Below are 19,845 nucleotides of genomic sequence, written 5' to 3' on the forward strand. Positions count from 1 at the left end.
AGAGCATCTGCCCCTTTCCAACCTGGCAGAGCTTGAGAGGTGAAGAGATGAGGAGAAGAATGGCAGATCATTCCCAAATGATGATGAGCAAAGCTTGTAGCATCATACCCAAAAAGACTTGAGGCTTGGGTGTTCATGTGGATCGTATTAAAAATATTTTTTAGCCAAATGTTTTTTGAACATCAACAAAGTTAAAATCAAACTGGTGTCAACTTCAAAATTAAATGTTGGGGTTTGGCACTTTGGTTTTAAGTAATGGAAATTCATTGATCAGAGTGAGTGACAACCCTGAATATAACAGAATATTAGCTCTGTGAAAGCCCAGTTCAAATTGTTGTATTCAAAAGACAAAACGTGTAACTGAAAACCAGAATTTAAATCATTTTAATATGCTGTGTTTTCAATGAATCTCAGATTTGAAGGATGGCAACACAACACTATTGCTCAAATGGAATGTATAATAATTCCACCGTTTGTCTAAGACTATAAAAACCAGTACATTAACAAGTTAAAATGTAGACAAAAGCAAAAACAGGTGTAAATTGATAAAAAAACAACAACAAAACACACTCCATTCATTTCAATATTTTCCACTTATGCATTCACACAAGTTTCCCTTGTAGATGAACCGGAAGGCTTTTCCTGTGATGTTTGCTTTCGAGTAATTCTGTTGGCTCTTGGTGCTCAGGTGTCAGCAGTCAAGCTTGGCTTTTTTGGCCACTGGTTCAGACTCGGGTACAGGTACACTAACCCCAGGGATCTGGAAAAAAAACAAAATGATACTAGTGGTTTAAAAAAAAAAAAAAAAGTTATTTCTATATAGTTTCAACTGTTTGATCCTGATCATCTAACATCTAGAGTAGTATTTAATAACAATAAACAAGTTTTGAAACTGAGGGGAGATATCACCACAAATAAGCCATAAACTATGGGGACATAAAGGATAAATGAAAATGTACACTCATGGTTACTGTAAAAAAGAAATATATATATATTTTTGTGCATTTATTATTATACTTATTGGCAAGATGTTGTGTAATGCGTAAATCCCTTAATTATCGTAAATGATGCTCATCAAGAGGATATAAAACACCTTCATGTCAGAGTCCTGATCAGCCTAGAGATTTAGTTTGTGAAAAGGGGCTTATTAAACAGCTTTTTACCTTGTAAATCATACAAACGAGTTCAAAATATTTTACTGTAAGAAATGTGAATGGATTCAAAAGACTTGAAACTTGCGCAGTGTTGGAGACGCATATCATCATTTAGAAGTTAGAAAACAAAAACCTACCACAGGTTCAATGAGAGCCATCCTGATCCTTTGATGCTGGATGTTGGAAGCGTCCACGCTGATCGTTACTTTAACTTTGTCAAACATGTGGAACGTGTGTTCCTCCACTTCGAGTGTAGGACCCTGAGGAGAAAAAAAATGGTTCTATCATGTATACATAAGCATGTATCATCTTATGAACGTGACCTGTAAGGCTAATAACTCCTGGCCTCACACACCGATATCAACGTTTATCCATACCTCAGAATCAAATTTGAGACGAGGGCTGGGTTTGTCCTTGTTTTCAAAGAACACAGTGCCTTCCATTCCAAACTTAGGGATGAGGATGATAATGGCATTTTTTCTTACAAAAAGAATGAAGCCTTCCTCATTTATGATTCCCTTGTTCTTGAAGAATAGCTAAAGGGTAAAGATTAAAGACAACATATATATATATATATATATATATATATATATTCTTACTGCGACAGTTATTCCAAAAACCATTGAAGTCAGGATTTTTTGGTTTGCACTTTACCTGAGTGTGGAACGCCACTGAGGCTCTCTGTGCATACTGGGCCATTTTGTGTCTGTAGTTGAGGTTGTTGCATAAGGATGACTGCTTATGCTTGTCCATCAATTCTGGGTATGTACTGTCTGCATTAATAGCCACTGCTAACAGACGGTGAACTATGATATCAGCATATCTACAAAAGAAAAAAACATTATTGGACACATTGGAATGATCTCTCTACAATGTCGGACAAGTAACGGTTGTTAGGTTGATTTTCCACAATTTCAAAACACCAGATAAACAATGTTAAAAACCTTTAACTGACTCTTTAAACTAACTATTAACAATTGCTTCACAAAACTGCCATATGCAACCCTCTTATGAATGCACATTCAACAGTATCTTGAGAAGTAACGCCTTGTATTTCAAATAGGTTTTTAATATTAGTATTTTTTCCCTGTTTTTCATCTACTAGGGTTGCATGGATTCCCGTCATAATGGCAGTGTGGGTTTTTGAAGCATCAATGTTTGGGCCCCCATTTAGTTAGCATTATATGGACTCAAGAGTATTTTTCTATAAACCTTTGTTTGTGTTCATCTGAAGAAAGGCATACACATGTGGGTTGGCATGAGAAGCAAATCATGAGAAAAGGTTCATGTTTAGGTCAACTGTTCCTTTAAATGGACTCCAGTGGTCCAGTGCGCCTCACCTCCTGATGGGGGATGTGAAGTGTGTGTAAATGGGTGATGCCAGGCCATAATGGTGGAAATCACTGTCCATGCCAGAGCAGAAATACACAGCCTGCATCATGCAGCGGGTGGCCAGAATCCTCAGCAGGGTGTTGAAGTACGGAAAGTTCTTAACTGTCGCATTGTTCAGGGAATCAGCCAGAGCTTTGGCTGAATCTGTGTGGATGTCAAGGTCCTGGAAAAAAAAGGGAATAAGGCAAAAATCGAAGGAAATGACCAAAATTCGGACAAACATTTAAAATGTGGGGATGATTATACCCATCTAGATGGGTTGCAGCATGAAAAATGTGTGGGATGCTCTAGCTTCCACAATAGAGAAGACACTCACTGCTCGCCACCTACTGGTGTAAAAGCCCTGATACACTCAAGGTGAAGTCTCCTTTGAAATAGGTCTGAAACGGTATCAATCATTCTGACACTACCCATGATGCTGAGATTGTGTGTGTGAATATACGCCAGAACCTGCCCAAAAATCCCTTTATAAATCCCAGTCAGGGGAAGATTGTGTGTTCAATGCTCTGTGTGTGTGCACTTCGGATGGGTTAAATGCAGAGCACAAATTCTGAGTATGGGTCACCATACTGGCTGAATGTCACTTCACTAGATTGTGCGTAAGTGCATCTCCATCTCGTCTCCTCCCCAAAATCACCAAACATGGAGCTTACAACGCCTCGTTTTACTATGCATAACCTCATCTCCACATTATTTCTATGCATATTCCCATCCACGTGAAACCATATTTAACACCGTTTAAGGTTCAAGACATTAAGGAAATATGAGATACAGACTATAAATGCTATTTGTGCCATACACAATTTTTATTGCTTAAAATCATCAGTATCCGTTATTGATTTTGCATATATATATATATATATACTATATAAAGTTCTCAGATAAATACTTTAGAATATAGTTGGTAGTTAAATTGTTTTAAACAATTAAAATCAAACTTAATTTATGCAATTTTGCTGATAAGGTGAACATCTAGATTTAAGATCTATAGCACTCCTCACTGTTATTAAAACAGAGTGCAACAGAAAAAAAGTGATCAAGCGCAAAATTCTTATGCCAAGTTTATTTTTTTCTAAATCCCGATATGAGAGTACAAAATTGTGTGCGCAATTTCTATGCCCAATTTGTGTGTATGCAACGTTTATAAATGTTTGTGTTGTGATTTCCACAGCCAAAACCCATCAGGAATCTGTTCAGTGTAGTGTTCAGCATCATAAGACAAAGCCTCTTTGGTGTGGGTTCTATAAAAATGAAACTTCCACCCACCTTTGATTTTGCAGCCTTAATGAGGATGTCGTAGTTTGATGGCGGTGGTGAGGGGTGTTTCCTCAGTAGGGCACATTCGGAGAACTCATCATAGATCTTCTGCGCTACAGAGATATTCGCCAGCAACATGAACTCCTCCACCATTGAATTTGTCTCCCTGGAAAAAGATGTTTGTCAATGTTCGAACTTCAAGAATCCAGACACAGACAGTTTGGGAACGATATTATATTTTGCCATACAATCGAGTAAAATCAAAACATGACCATTTTAACAACTCTGTCAGAAAGATGTATATAGCACTCACTTGAGTTCTTTGGTCTGCAGATCTATGGGGTCATGCGTCTCACTGTCTATATGGAAACGCACTTCAGGAGAGGAGAGGGTCAGTGCTCTGAAAACGAGTCAAACAAGCAACTCTTACAAACTGGATCAACTGCTTCATGCATAAAGCTGTGTTTAAAAAATATATTTTATTCAAATGTAAATACCCTTTTTCAGTCCTCCGACCCTTTAAGATCTTGGCCAGTCTGTTGAGGCCCCGCAGGCTCTTCGTGATGTCATCATTCATGGTGGTGTCATCGATCTTCATCTGAGCTTCGGCGTATGTAAGGGAGGCCTTAGGTGAAAAAACAACACCAGTTCCTTACAGTGCACATTCAATCATAACCCATCATTTTAAACCCATTTTTGAAAATTAGACGCAGCAAACCTTGGAGTTAATGACACTCTTTGTGAAGCGAGTTTTGATGATTTCAGCATTGTGGTTCATCTCCCAAATACAAGAGAATGCTAACCTGAGGGAGGAAGTGTTCATCAGACAGTGAAGGTTTCAAATTATGTTTACTATGTAAATATATAATAAGAAGAGTAGACAAAAAGGTATCCACTTGAGTACTGGTAGTTATGCTAGAAAGCACACCTCTCAACATTGGATCGCAGAGAACACAAGTTGGAACTCAGAAGTTCAGGAACCATGTCAATTCTCTGTGAAAAGAAATGGTTCTATTTACTAATTCAGTTAAAAGTATATTCACAAAGACTCTACAAGATTAAAGGTTGCATATAAAATTACTAATCCATAGATCATAAATTCAGCCATTAAAATGCCTAAATAAATTAAATTCCATTTTCATTTTTCTCCTGAAAGGAAAAATTAGCCAAAGTCTGAATCTTAAGAACTACACTAAAATATATATTTTTCCCCAACACAGCAAATTATCAAATTTTCATTTAACTGTTCAACTGAATAGTTTTATTAACATGTTTGGGGTTGGTAAGATTTTATAATTTCTTTAATGAAAAATACAGTAAAAACAGTAATATTTTGAAATATTAAAATTTTAAAACTCTTCTATTGTAATATACTGTAAAATGCAATTACCGTATTTTTCGGACTATAAGTCGCACCTGAGTATAAGTCGCATCACTCCAAAAATACGTCATGAGGAAAAAAACATAAGTCCCATTTATTTAGAACCAAGAGAAAACATTACCGTCTACAGCCGCGAGAGGGCGCTCGATGTTTATTAGTGGTAGACTACAGGAGCAGTGAGCAACATAGAGCGCCCTCTCGCGGCTGTAGACGGTTATGTTTTCTCTTGGTTCATGTCAAATTAATTTTGATAAATAAGTCGCACCTAACTATAAGTCGCAAGAAAGTGCGACTTATAGTCCGGAAAATACAGTATTTATGTTTATTCCTGTGATTACAAAGCTGAATGATCCTTCAGAAATCTTTCTAATATGTTGATTTGTTTATATTTCCAGGCTTTTGGCCCTGCAAATCCAGAACTTTCAATTTGGGACACTATTTTTCATTTTAGAGTGCATTTCTATTTGTTATTACAGCCCATTATTATTCCATACGTACCTTTCCACAAAGGTAGACTGTAGTGCCTCTGCTTGCTGCCTCTTGATCTAGAGCATTTCCTGGCCGAATAAAATGGCTGACATCTGCAATGTGAACACCAACCTAAAACAAAAGCATACCACCCTCAATACAAAAACCCGACGGAATTACCACCTGTGATCATTTCCACAAGCTGCTATACCTCCAAGTTTCCATTCTCTAGTTCCCGACAATGAAGCGCATCATCAATATCCGTACAGCCAGGAGGATCCACACTACACACACAGAGGTGTCTGAGATCTGCTCTGACCTTCATATCCTGCAGGAAAGCACAGATAAAGATCAAGCTTTGAGCATTTGAACAGTTTTCATGAAACATTCGGACACGCAGGACTACACTACCTCCTCAGTGATACTCCAGGGCATCTTGGGTAGGAAGCTCAGAACAGCCGGAGAGAAGGGCAGGTGAGGAACATCATGCTCCAGGAGAAGCACCTCGGTCTCAGTCTCTTTATCTCCAGCAGTGCCAAGGTTTTTCACAAAGTGACCCTGAGAGACATTGAGAAAAAAAATATAATCTCAGCATCCAAGCCTCCACACGCATGCTAAATAAAAATTCAGAAAAGGTGGCTATTAATACACAATTAGCATGATTAATAATCCTCAATGCAAGTTTGCATCACGCCTTTCTAAGGACTCGAGAACCAAACTAGCATATGCTATACTCTTATGTACAATGCATATTTTTCTGGATAAAATGATTTTTTACCATCCCTATATAAACAAACTAATAAAATTAAAAATAACCTACTGCAAAACAAGCATCTCTGAGGAAGTCTGTATAAAAGTCTGAATAAAATGAGACTGTAAATCACGAACACTTACGTTTGGGTATCTGGAGTTTTTAGGCCAGCCATCGATAGCAACCATAATCCTCTGTCCAGCCAGATTGGCGGCTTGTCTGGTCTCAATACGGATCCGTGGGATGCGGCGGTCTGCTGGGGTGAAGAGGTGCCTTGTTGCCTGGTGTGAAATTCAAAAGTTAATTAACGCAATGCATCCGATTTTTCAAGAAACATAGATTCTTAAAATGACTTAACAGTCATCAAAATACAGTGGTTATATTAACAAAAACTGCATTTTATTATTATATTGTTTGTTGATCTCGGTCTCTTATGCTTATTTTTTTTTTTAAAAACGTTGATATACACTGTCTGTCCAAAAAAAAAAAAAACCCATTTGGATAGAATTGGATTATTACTGCAGTGATTAACATTCTGGCATGTTACATGTTTGGCTACAATTATTTTAACCCTAAATGAAGCAGTGTGTAGTGTAGTCATTTTCTTTTATGAACTGGCCGCCGCTGTGCTGAATAAAAGTTGTTTTCTTTTAATTTAAGAAATGAATAATAAATGTAATATGAAGTAATAAATAAATAAATGAATAAACTTACTGAGCCCAGACTTCTAAATAAATAAACACTTATACAATCACCATGTATAACAATCACCCTTTGCACAATTTTTTTATTTATTTTTAATGTACCAAGGGCTCAATTCACCATCACGACAGTAATTTTAAGCAAGTTGATAGTTGTCTTTAAAATCGACTGAACTCAGTGAGTGAAAATTGTCTAGTGGGAATGCAGATATCCCAGCTCTACAAATAAAACTGGTTTATATTATTGTCTAGCGATGAAGCACTGTTACCTCTTTGATCATTGACTGTGAGAGCATTCCACAGTAAGGCCTCCAGTTCCTCTTTATAACGCCCACCACTCGTCCCGTGGGTTTGAGAACGCTAGAGTCAGGTGGCACACCCTTCAGCTACAACACAACATACAGGTCATAAAGATATTCCAACATTCAGTACACTGTTATAGTTATGAGTTCTACACTACACAGCTTCCAAAACAGAACCTTTGGGATTCAACGACACGGTGACCTTGAAACAATTCTTTTAAAGTCAAATGACTTATTCAACCTTATTTTCAGTCTCATCTTCCTCAGCATCTTCATCATTTGGACTATCATCCTGCAGCACAACAGACGATGGAGCAACCCAGCGTTCTTTGGGAAACAGTTCAACAGCCACTACATCCTGATGAACGGCCCGGTTTAAATTCTGAAGGCCTTGAAGTAGAACCTGCCAGAACACGTGATGTTAAAATAATTTCCTGCTCGCAAATGTTTTTAAAGGAATAGTTCACCCAAAAATGATCATTTGCTTAAAATCTACTCAGGCCATCCAAGACGTAGATGAGTTTCATGGGAACAGATTTGGGGAAATTTAGCTTTACATCTCTTCCTCACCAGCGGATCCTCTGCAGTGGATGGGTGCCGCCAGAATGAGAGTTCAGACAGCTGATAAAAACATCACAACACTACACACGACTAAAATCCATCAATTAACAGCCACCGAATCGCAAAGCTGCACGTTTCTAAGACAGTTTTAAACTTTAAACCATTACTTCCAGCTCAAATACGAGTCCTCTATCCATAATATTACGTTCTCCTGTGAATACACAGAACATTATGGATCATGGACTTGTAATTTCAGTGGAATCTACAGTCTGAAGTTAAAAATGTTCTAATGATGGATTTGTTTCTTACAAACACAGCTTTTCACTTCACAAGACGTTATCTGGTGGACCGGAGTCACGTGGATTACTTGTTGTGCATTATTATGTTGCTGTTATGCTATTTAAACTTCTTCTTTTTTTTCTTATTATTATTTTTCTGACAGAAATTCTGTACGCTACTCCTCCTAGGGCTTTAAAGCCACAAGCCCCAAACTCGGCAGACACCTGCGGGATAGAGCGGTGGTGTGTGCTATATCTTTTCAGACTGATCAGACTTTTTTTTTTATTAATTTTTAAATGTCAAAATTCATTACCCATAGACTTACATTGTCTGAGAAAAATTGCGCCCCTACAGTTGCAATGAGATTTAGGGGCGGAGTCGGGTTTCGTTTCACTTTTAAACCGGTTAAAAATACAAGTAAATAATACAATTTCCCTCAAACTGACAAGCTAAACCAACGTATCTGATTATTACAGGGGTTAGGGCTCATTAATAATTTATTTCTGGGCAGAGATCAATCAGAAAGACGAGAGAAGAATCAGCTGCTGCTCAGCTCAGGCTGTCTCCACGGAGCTCACAACGAGCGAATTTATTCTTATTTAAGACCTTTTATTATTAAATTATATCGGCGATTGCACGCAATCTACCCGTTAGAACACACCAAGAGCTAAATTCAGATGTTTCTGAACTGTTTAAAGTAATAACATGATATTTTCGCGGCAGCCAAATGTCCGGGAGCTCGCGATGTATGAACACTTGAAGTCCACATTTACAGCCTTCACATGAAAACACTGCAGCGAAACGGCACAAAACAATTAGAAGAATATATTATACACATAAAAATGAGTGTTTATATGTGCTTGTGAGATTTCTCTGTCAGACTGAAAGTCTGCGATGCTCAGCGTTGGATAACATGGTAAAGCAGAGCTACACTGCGACAAAAATGTTTTTTTGCATCATTGCAAAAATGCATCAGCATTTGCATCACTGATTATTTTTGTACCTACTTATGTGTTATGCTATGATTTAATATGAGCATTTATTAAAACAGAAATGTGTATTTTAAGAATACGTTTTATAACGTGCTCCGAGCATTCAACACATCGAGTTGGCTTCAGCCCCGCGCTGCGGGAAAGCTGAACTGAGCAGCTGGTGACTCGCGCTGTGTTCGGTGCGAGAGAGAGCCGCGTCTCACGGACATTAACACTGAACAGAGCTCTCGTTCAGGACGTTCACGTCCTCCTGCACCTGAACGAACAAATACGAATCGCAGTTTAAATAAACAGAAAAAAAGAGCGAAAAGCGAAAGAGCTCAATTCAGCAGCGCGGTGTTCTGGTGTTCAGGGAGCAAGCAGAGACTCGTCTCAAAGTCTTCTTGCTTTTGTACCGACAACAAGTACATACAAAATATGTCGAAATACCCGTGTTGGAAAATGTGTTCGAAAGATTATGTGTTTATGTCTTAAGTCAAAGTAAAGAGTTGCAAAAAAACCGGATGTGTATCATTATAATGGATGCGTTTGTCTCTTAAGGCGACCGCGCCTAATTCACTAGCTCTGCTGTCAGTGTCTTTAATGTATGAAAATGAAAGTAAATCACTCACTGCTCTTGATTGAATTACCTTGTAGTACAAGAATTTATCCAAAGTCAATCCAAAAATCAGATAGAATTGTTTTACTAGTGGGTGCAGGCCACTAGTTCATTTATGTAAGTGAGTATGGCAAAATAGTGTGTGAAATCGGTGAAATATTATACCCAAAAATTCTTTATACTGTAGGCTACCAGTGAAATTTATTAAAAAAAATAATAATAATTAGGGACCTGACCATGTTTTGATTAAGTGTTTCTTTCTTTACAAGTATACTTTCTTTCTGTACAACTCTAACCCCAGCTACAAGACAGAGCAATGCACTGTGTCTACTGTAAGAAATAGAACAAGGCATGTGGTTTAAAAGATGGCAAGTAAAACAAAAAGCACATCTGTATGCAATACAGTTTCATTATTGTTCATTTTTATCCAGTAATTACTATAAATAATTTGGGCGACCAAATCATGTTTTGTGCCAGTAACTGAAAAAGTGGTGACTGATAAGAGCCACCAGTGGAAAAAGTTAGTGTAGTTCCCTGTGGTAAAGTCATTTATATATATTTTTTAAGAGCATCTTAAAATAAAATATATATTCAGAATGCACACAATCCACCCTTTAGAACACAACGAGAGCAAAATCCAGGGGTTTTTGAGCCGTGTATGTGTGCAAAACGCAATATTTGACATTGTGAAGGGAAAAAAAGTTACATGACAGCCGTGTTTTGGGGCGAGATCGGACAAATAAATACACATTTCATTCACACTGACAAGCTAAACCAACATATGTTATTATTATCGGGTCAGATCTCATTAATAAATTATGTCTCACACAATCCACCCATTAGAACACAAGAAGAGCAGAATTCAGGTGTTTTTGAGCTGTGTATGTGTGCAAAATAGGTATTGATGCTGGATTGAATATTAAAAGAGATTGCATTCACCAGCTGCTTTCAGTATGTTGTCCACACGATGGCGCCACAGGATAAATACTAAATACTTCAAGATATATTTAGAGACAAAGCAGTTCTTACAAATAAATACATAAATATCCTATTTTCAAGTAAATTATGATTCCTTCTATGAGTACTATTATATGCACAACGTGAAAATAGAGTCAAATTGAATGGTATTTAGGAGATTATAGTTTTAGCATTATTACTATATTGGGCCTTATTGAAGTTTATAAAAAATTATAATGAATATTTATAAATGTTTTATTTATGCACATAAATAAATTTGAAATATTACACGAGTTTGAATGAGTTTAAATTGATTAGAAATAGTTCATAGAAGCTAACTTTGATTGAGTCTAATGGGATTTGGAGCTTGGCTCATCTGAACATCCTGACAATTAAAGTCTATGGGATTTTTATGATTTTTAATATTTATTTTTATTAAAACCGTAAGTCCAATAAGTTAGAAAAAATATAGCACACCTCATCTGTTCAAAGACTTGAACATCATCTCCTAGATATCATTAAATTTTAACATATTTTAATAGTATTGCCAATATTTTTATCAAGTTATCACACATTACTGAAAAAGTGAAGAAGGGACACTGATAGTTATCTATTTTCATGTTGTGCATATAATAGTACTAACAAAAGGACTCATAATTTACTTGAAAAGATACATGTCCATTGTGTAACTGCATCATCTATACACACCATTGTGCTTGGACCCCTTTTGATCTCCTTGATTTAAAATGCATTGTTTCAGTTATCGAGTGTGTCGTTGCCCACAACGCGACGGTGACAGGACTGTGAAATACATACACGAGAAAAATAGGCATGACTTATTTCACATCCAGCTAGACAACCCTGTCGTAGCTGTTATCATAGCCCAGGCTTTTTATTAAAAAAGAAAACAGCAAGGGACCATGGAAAAAGACTGTTGCAGGTGTATTTTTTATGGTATTATTTTTTTAATTTTTTGCAGCAGGGCAACTCAAGAATGTAGGGCACACAAGTACTGTGGCTCTTTTGCTCCATGGCCAAGATGGCCAAGCCAACATCAAAGTTAGTTCACTAACTTTTAATTCTAGTTGTTTTTATCAGAGGTAAAACTGATATGTGGTTTTTATTATTTTTATCTTTTGTATTCTATATATGTTAATTGCTTTGTATGTTTTGAGTCTTTTGTGCAGCCCTTTGGAAACTTTGTGTTTGTAAAATGTGCTATAGAAATAAAATGGATTGGATTTAAAACAATTCTCATTTTGACGGCACCCATTTACTGCAGAGGATCCATTTGTGCGCAAGTTTAGTAATGCTCAATTTCTCCAAATGACTGAAATAAAATGAAGAAACAAACTCTGGTCTGAGGGGGGAGTACATTTTCATCTTTGGGTGAACTAACTTTTTTTTTTTTTTTTTTTTTTTTTAAGTACAACAACAAAAAAATCCTAGGAAAACAATAATCATTTAATTTATTAAACTAAAATAATCAATGTCTTTTGTTTCTACGTGATAGCCTCCTTACCTCATTGATATCCTCCCCCTCTCTATTTATAAAGACCGTGCCCTCCAGGTAGTTATCTCTGTTGGCATGGAACGTGCCTTGAAGCAGTCCTCCGTTCTTAATGCCACTCTGAATCCTGGATAAGGGCAGATGTTCTGGAAACAGCAACTTACTGCCAATGATTTCGTTCTATAATGAATCATAAAAGACAAATCATAACATAATGTAATATAAGATAAAACAATAAAAACCAGCTTTTTTGATCATCCATCACAGTGTACGCACTTGGTCATCAGGTTTCAATGCGAGTCTGTCCACAAGCTCAGGGTTGCCAATCAAGCTCTTGATATACTCCTCACCTACGCGAAAAAAGAACATACAAAAAAAAAAAAAGTGTCACATTTATGCCACATATGAAGATTAGGGCTGTCAATTAAAAATTACTAAAAATTAGTTATTATTTGGTAAGATTTCTTTATGTCTTAAGAAGTCTCTTAAGAGGCTGCATTTAACTGATTGAGGAACAATTATACTGTAAAATATTACAATTTAAAATAACTATAAATATACAGTATATATATATATATATATATATATATATATATATATATATATATATATATATATATATATATACACACACACACTCACAGTATATACACACATATACATATGAGTGTGTGTGTACTCTTTTCTATATATGTTTTAAGCATTTGGGCTGCTTCATTCATTCATCACATTTATTTAAAATTTTTAGTAACATTATAAATGTATTCAGTGTTTTAGTTTGAAGAGAAAAATAACATGCTCAAGCTTTGAATGGAAGAATATAAAGGGGAAAAAAACAACAGTATTATACCATCGAGTACAACGAAAAAAGAACACACAAAAAAGTGTCTCTTACATCTGTACACAGTCAGACCATACTGCTCAGCCTTCTCTTTATTGGCCCGATCATCAGTCAGCAGAACCACCTTCAGTGAACCACCGTTGGTGTTTTTAGCGAGGTGATCTGCGTACCATTTAGCAGCGACACGGATGGCTCGATCATTACGATCATTAGCACTTTCCCCTGGCTCTCGTTCAATGAATGTCTCCCTTAAAACAAAAATAAAAATGAGACACTGACATGCACAGCCCTAACATCAAGAACTGTCTGTGAACTTGTATTCAAGCCAAATCAAAAACTAGTGTTAGGATGAATCCAGCCTCTTAGGATGCGTTACCGGTGATGCTCATTAGTGAACGTGTAGAAGTGCTTTTCCTTCTCATGAATAGCATCCTTGATTCTCTTGTAGACTGGGGCACTCCTGTGCCTGACCTCTTGTAAAACTGTCTGGAGAATGATGACGTTCCTGATCAGAGTGTGCTCAAGGATGTCAATCTGTCAGAAGAGAATACCAAATCAGTTTAGGCTCATTTAAGGCAAGACTATTGTGCTATTCATGCACTGGACTGGTCAATTATGAAATGTGGCTTTTCAGACCAGTGGAGAGAAAATATCCAAAATACACATTTAAGCGTATATTTTTTTTTAAACTTTATTTGCGACTGTTTATTGTAATTCAATATTTGTGACCCTGGACCATAAAACCATATGTCATGTGTAGCACGGGTATATATGTAGCAATAGCCAACAATACATTGTATGGGTCAAAATTATTTATTTTTCTTTTATGTCAAAAACATTAGGATATTAAGATCATGTTCCATGAAGATAATGTAAATTTGTTTTCCTTAAATATATCCAAACCTAATTTTTGATTAGTAATATGCATTGCTAAGGACTTTGTTTTGATAACTTTCAAGGCAATTTTCTCAATATTTCTCAATATTTTTTTGCACCCTCAGATTCTAGATTTTAAAATAGATGCATCTTGGCCAATTATTGTCCTATCTTAACTAACCATAAATCTCTTATTCCTAAAAATATGGATATAATTTATTAATTTATTTTGTCTTATTTATGGAGTGATGAAAAGGAAAATGTTAAATTCCATGTTATAACCTTAAACACCAACAATACAACAAAATAACTTATATTCTGTAATATATGCAAATTGGCGCATGTTTCATTATAAAATGTCTTATTTACATATTAAGAACATTTGAAATTCCACAAATTGTGTTACTGTTGACATGTAACAGTTTTTATGATAAAGAATGAATTATGACGCAGTGTTCTAAGATTCGCGCTTTTGGGCCACCCACTTAGAAATGAAACCTTTAACGCCGAACGAATGAATGAATGAATGTTATATAAAATAACCGGAAACCCTGCCTCTTTTATGTGTAATAGATTTATTTGGTTTGTAGTTTAGCTATATAACGTTACATTGACTAAATAAGACGTCCTCAAATTCTTATACAAATACTTTGATGACAGTTAATTGTTTACAAAAGTTGTTCACAACAAATACGCTTATTTTAATAAGATTATATCAATAAAAAAAGAAATATTGAACTAAATAAAAAGTAGATACCTGATGTAAAAGTACATTGGTGTCTGGGATTAGATAGTGCGGATATGAGCACAGGTTGCTCTCTATGCACGCGTCCTCCTGCAGCACAGGCGCTTCATCTTTACACTCCTTACAAACTTCACTTCCGCACCAGATGTCATCTCTCAGGTAATGTTCGCGCACTATTTTCAACACTCCACCAGCGCGGGTCTTCTTCACAAATGTCTTGGATTTCAGCATGGTCCAAATTACCGGATCGACGGTGGTTTTCGAGGAGCTTTTCCACCAAAACACACCACGCAGTTAACCCACGTGTGTACCGGTGCGCCAACCAAATATTATCCCGGAGTGAGTCAGAGACGGAGAGGTTCTGTATCGTATTTTAAACAGCACAACAGATAAAACGCACATATAAAACGACACACCGTGTATTTGTTTGAATTACAAACTATCGGGATGCTCCAAACAGCCACAGTATATTCTGTTTATAAACTAGCTGGTCCCTTACTGTTCTAAACACTTCGAATGCTATTGACTGGCCATTTTAATGTTTAATGGGGAGGGGCTAAAACTGAGTTGGTTTACTTTCTGACACCGCTAGAGGGCAACAGAGACCTTTTATCCGAGATGAGGCACGCCACTGTGTGTGGAAAGTCATGCAAAGCTAATGTCATTTTATTAATCTAAATGTATTTCTGGGTATATATTTATGTTCGCATATTGATTTAATTCTCTCAGGTTCAATTTACAATTTAGTTCTTAGAAGGCCTTAATTTGCAATTGAGCACTGCTGAAAGCTTTTTGTGATGCCTATTAAAAAACGTGAAAAAATATTTAATGGAATTTAAATTATGTATTGACATAAGTGTTTAAAATACATTTTAGTTTTTGTTTATTTTATTACCATTTGAATTCTTTATAACCCTAACATGTTTTAGGATATCAAGGATATCATGATATCCTTTATTTCATTTATAGATTTAGAAAAGGCACAATCACAGTATTTCCAAGCTTCCCCTGGCACCTGCTTAATACCCCTTTGAATACAAAAGCTTTTTATCTCAGATAAATATTGCGCATAATGTTAAAAACAGTTAATTCAAATTAAAATCTGTTCATGAACAATCTAAGAAATTCAGAATTTAAATAAATATGATTACTTTTTATAAATGTTAAAATTAATGCTAATACAATATTGTATTTATAAACATTTTCCATATATAAGAGCTTTTATAGTGCATTTCAGTCCTTAGATGTTTGTTTTCAGAGCAGCGTAACTTGAAGGTGACTGGAAATGTTAAAAGTTTAAGAGCTTAGTTTTAAAGTTGTAACGTGTTCACATCATCAGCATTCATATAATTATATTCTGATATACACATGAGTCAGAGCCCTAGATCAGAGGGCAGAATACATTGTTAAATGATGAACCAAAAGGCTCGAACACAAATACCTAATAACCAAAATATCAGTAATCATTCGTATGAATGTTACTTGGCTGAAGCTTAGCTGTAGTAATGCCATGTTTCAATTCAAATGTTGCAGACTGCAGGCTCTATAAGTGTGAGAGAAAATGTGTGAGGGTGTGCTTGATGTGTTTCCTCAGATCCCAGACAGATAGGTCAGAAATTACAGTCTTGCGCATACAGTCTTACCTAGCCAGCTCCAAAACTGTTTTCCTCTAATAACTCAACAGAGCAAACAACTGCACTGCTGCCTTTATTCATGACTCACACAAAAGCCATACTTTGAAATATGAAGAGTGTTTTACAGTGAACCACATGCTATGAGAAGAAGAGGAATTATTATGCTACTTTTCACTGTGCAATCATACAACACTAGAAAATATGCCGGCAATTCAATTCATTTCAGTGATTAGGAAAATAAATTTTACAGGAATCGGAAATGACCCATTATCTATGTAACTTATGATTTTTAGCATGCAATCATATTGAAATATATTGCCCTATGGCAATTGTGATATTGCCATATATTTTAGCTATAAAGCTATAATTTTCATACATGTACATTCTGGGAGAAGAAGATTTAAGTGTAAAATCAGTAAAATTTGTATTTGTACATTAGTAATTAATATCTATGTGATGATTTTTTTTTTATTTGATATAATATGTATCAACCACATATGTCAACAAAATATATTTTATTTATGAATCCAACTTCACTGAAACAATATACACACAAAAACCTATATGATGCAGTCACACTCGTAGCAATATTTGTTAGTTCTGTTTGTTGTTTCAGGGTTAGCATCATCTGAGGTCCTCTGAGGGTCAGCATCATCTCTTCTCAGGTGTTCTGGATTCAGACCGAAGCTTGTGTAAATCCAAGTTACCACGGGACGTAAACCCCGTGGCAAAACATAGAAACAAATAGAGACTTCATTAGCGTAGCTGCTGTTCCAACAAAGTAAAATTAATAAGTTTAACCCAAACAAGAATAAGAATGCACATTTGATCAGATGCAACTGCAGTCACAATTTAAGAGATGCTTTATTCGAAAGCTTGGCGAAATAGATGTGTTTTTAATCTAGATTTAAACAGAGAGAGTGTGTCTGAACCCCGAACATTATCAGGAAGGCTTTTCCAGAGTTTGGGAGCCAAAATAAATCTGAAAAAAAGCTCTACCTCCTTTAGTGGACTTTGCCATCCTAGGAACTACCAAATATCCAGTGTTTTGAGACCTTAGGGAGCGTGATGGATTGTAAAGTGGTATAAGGCTAGTTAGGTACGCAGGAGCTAAACCATTTAGGGCCTTATAGGTAAGTAATAATATTTTGTAACTGATACAGAGCTTAATTGGTAGCCAGTGCAGAGACTGTAAAATCATGAATGCATGAACTAGCTTTTCTGCATCAGAAACAGATAACATGTTTCGTAGCTTTGCAATGTTTCTCAGATGGAAGAATGCAGTTTTTGTAACATGGGAAATATGGTTTTCAAAAGACAAGTTGCTGTCTAATATAACACCCAGATTTCTGACTGTAGAGGAAGTAACAGTACATCCGTCTAGCTGCAAATTGTAATCTACAAGATTCTGTGTAGTGTTTTTGGTCCAATAATTAATATCTCTGTCTTATCTGAATTTAATAGGAGAACATTATTGGTCATACAATATTTTTAATTTTTTACACACTCTGTTAGCTTAGATAATTTAGAAGTTTCATTTTGTCTCGATGAGATATATAGCTGAGTATCATCAACATAACAGTGGAAACGAATCCCTTATTTTTTAATAATATTACCAAGGGGCAACATGTATACTGAAAATAGTAGGGGACCTAGGACGAATCCTTGTGGCACTCCATATTTTACTGGTGATAAATGAGATGACTTCCCATTTAAATAAACAAAATGGTAGTGATCGGACAGGTAGGATACAAACCATCTTAGATCCTACCCTTGAATACCTGTATAGTTTTGTAATCGATCTATGAGTATGTCATGGTCTAGGAAGGTGCTCAATTGAGCAGATATTGAGAAGCGGTTCTTCGGCAACAGATAACAAATCTTTCAGTAATTTAGTGGGTACAGGATCTAATAAACATGTTGTTGGTTTAGATACAGTGAAAAGTTTATTTAGCTCTTCCTGTCCTATAGTTGTGAAGCACTGCAGTTTATCTTTGGGTGCGATGGATGAAACTGAAGTATTAAACGCTGTAGAATCTACATTCGTTATTGTATTTCTAATGTTATCTATTTTATCAGTGAAGAAATTCATGAAGTCACTACTATTAAATGTTGATGGAATATTAGAATCAGGTGGCGTCTGGTTATTTGTTAATCTAGCCACTGTGCTAAATAAAAACCTTGGATTGTTTTAGTTATTTTCAGTGAGTGTTTGTGGATATGCTCAGCCCTGGCAGTTTTTAGAGCCTGTCTATAGCTCGACATTCTGTTTTTCCACACAATTCTAATTTTCTCCATTTGCGTTCAAGACTACGAGTTACTTTCTTGAGAGATTGAGTATTACTGTTACACCATGGCACAGTACGTTTTTCTCTAACCTTTTTCAATTTAATGGGGGCAACAGCTTCTAATGTAGTAGAGAAAATAGTACGCATGTTGCCATTCATTTCGTTTAGTTCATGTGTATTTTTGGTTACAAATAGCAGTTGAGCTTCACATATAGAAACATGTTGAAATGAACTTGCTCTTACTGATTTAAAGTTTAAAAACAGGACAGATTTGACAGTATATTGCATTATCATATCATTCAGAGTGAGATTCCTTATAGTTCACGTTTGGCAGGGAAAATATCATTCAACCATGACATTATGTAACCACAAATTTCCTTCTGTCTTCTGAATTCCAAAAAACGACTATTATGTTTGGGCTCAGTCTCTGCAGAAAAGCTGGTCGGAGGTCTGGGGGGTCTTTGCCACCAGCAGGTGCAGAGCTGCTTTGACCGCACACCCCTCATTTATGTTCCCTGGCCTTGGAGAATCAGATCCCCTTTGTATCTTTGACTCTTTTCACTCAGCCTATACACAATGTACAAGCTCTCCAGATAAAATTGAAGGTCATTATGTATGGAAATAAGGCAAAAATTCCAGCTTAACACGTTAATACTAAGAGTTTTTTTTTTTTTTTTTGTTAATGCTCGGTACTATTGGATTGTGTTTACTGCAACATTATATGTGGCTTTCTTTAAAAAAAAAAAAAAAAAAAAATCAATATTTCACCTAAATATAGAGATTTTCCATGTTTTTTCTTTAGATATTTTTTTTTAAGATAATTTGATTAGACAGAAGGCATAATGCACACAGATATTTAGAAGAAGTCAATACAAATGCACTGTTTAAATAAATAAAGAAATAAATGCCTTTAGTGCATTGCATTTTGAATAATGTTTCACTTAATCAAAATCTGTTTTATTGGCAAAAGAATCAGCACTTCTTTTTATTACATTTACATTTACATTACATTTACATTTATTCATTTAGCAGACACTTTTAATCCAGCTGCTCGGATTGAGTTGGGGAGTTAGGAGGGAACATTTAATTTAAAAGTCTGTAAAAGTGACTTTGGGCTTCTTTGGGATGGCACAATCAAGTGACGTTCACTTGCGGAAT

At 35.9% G+C, this 19,845-nt stretch overlaps 1 protein-coding gene across 1 annotated transcript; it reads right to left on the bottom strand.

The window, feature by feature from the left end:
- Positions 1–368: 368 nt before the first annotated feature.
- dis3 (DIS3 exosome endoribonuclease and 3'-5' exoribonuclease) lies at positions 369–15,245 on the bottom strand. Its single transcript, XM_052545841.1, has 21 exons — positions 14,778–15,245; positions 13,521–13,678; positions 13,199–13,392; positions 12,580–12,653; positions 12,316–12,483; positions 7,648–7,809; positions 7,374–7,490; positions 6,547–6,684; positions 6,064–6,210; positions 5,864–5,980; positions 5,683–5,784; positions 4,732–4,796; positions 4,522–4,606; positions 4,301–4,428; positions 4,117–4,203; positions 3,813–3,969; positions 2,495–2,709; positions 1,809–1,977; positions 1,532–1,690; positions 1,292–1,414; positions 369–760 (listed from the first exon to the last, which is right to left on the bottom strand). Exons 1-21 carry the CDS (start codon positions 14,994–14,996, stop codon positions 692–694), a joined length of 2,853 nt encoding a protein of 950 aa, XP_052401801.1. The 5' UTR covers positions 14,997–15,245; the 3' UTR covers positions 369–691.
- Between the last annotated feature and the right edge of the window lie 4,600 nt (positions 15,246–19,845).

Source organism: Carassius gibelio, chromosome B1 (assembly GCF_023724105.1).
Source record: "Carassius gibelio isolate Cgi1373 ecotype wild population from Czech Republic chromosome B1, carGib1.2-hapl.c, whole genome shotgun sequence".
Taxonomy (NCBI): domain Eukaryota; kingdom Metazoa; phylum Chordata; class Actinopteri; order Cypriniformes; family Cyprinidae; genus Carassius; species Carassius gibelio.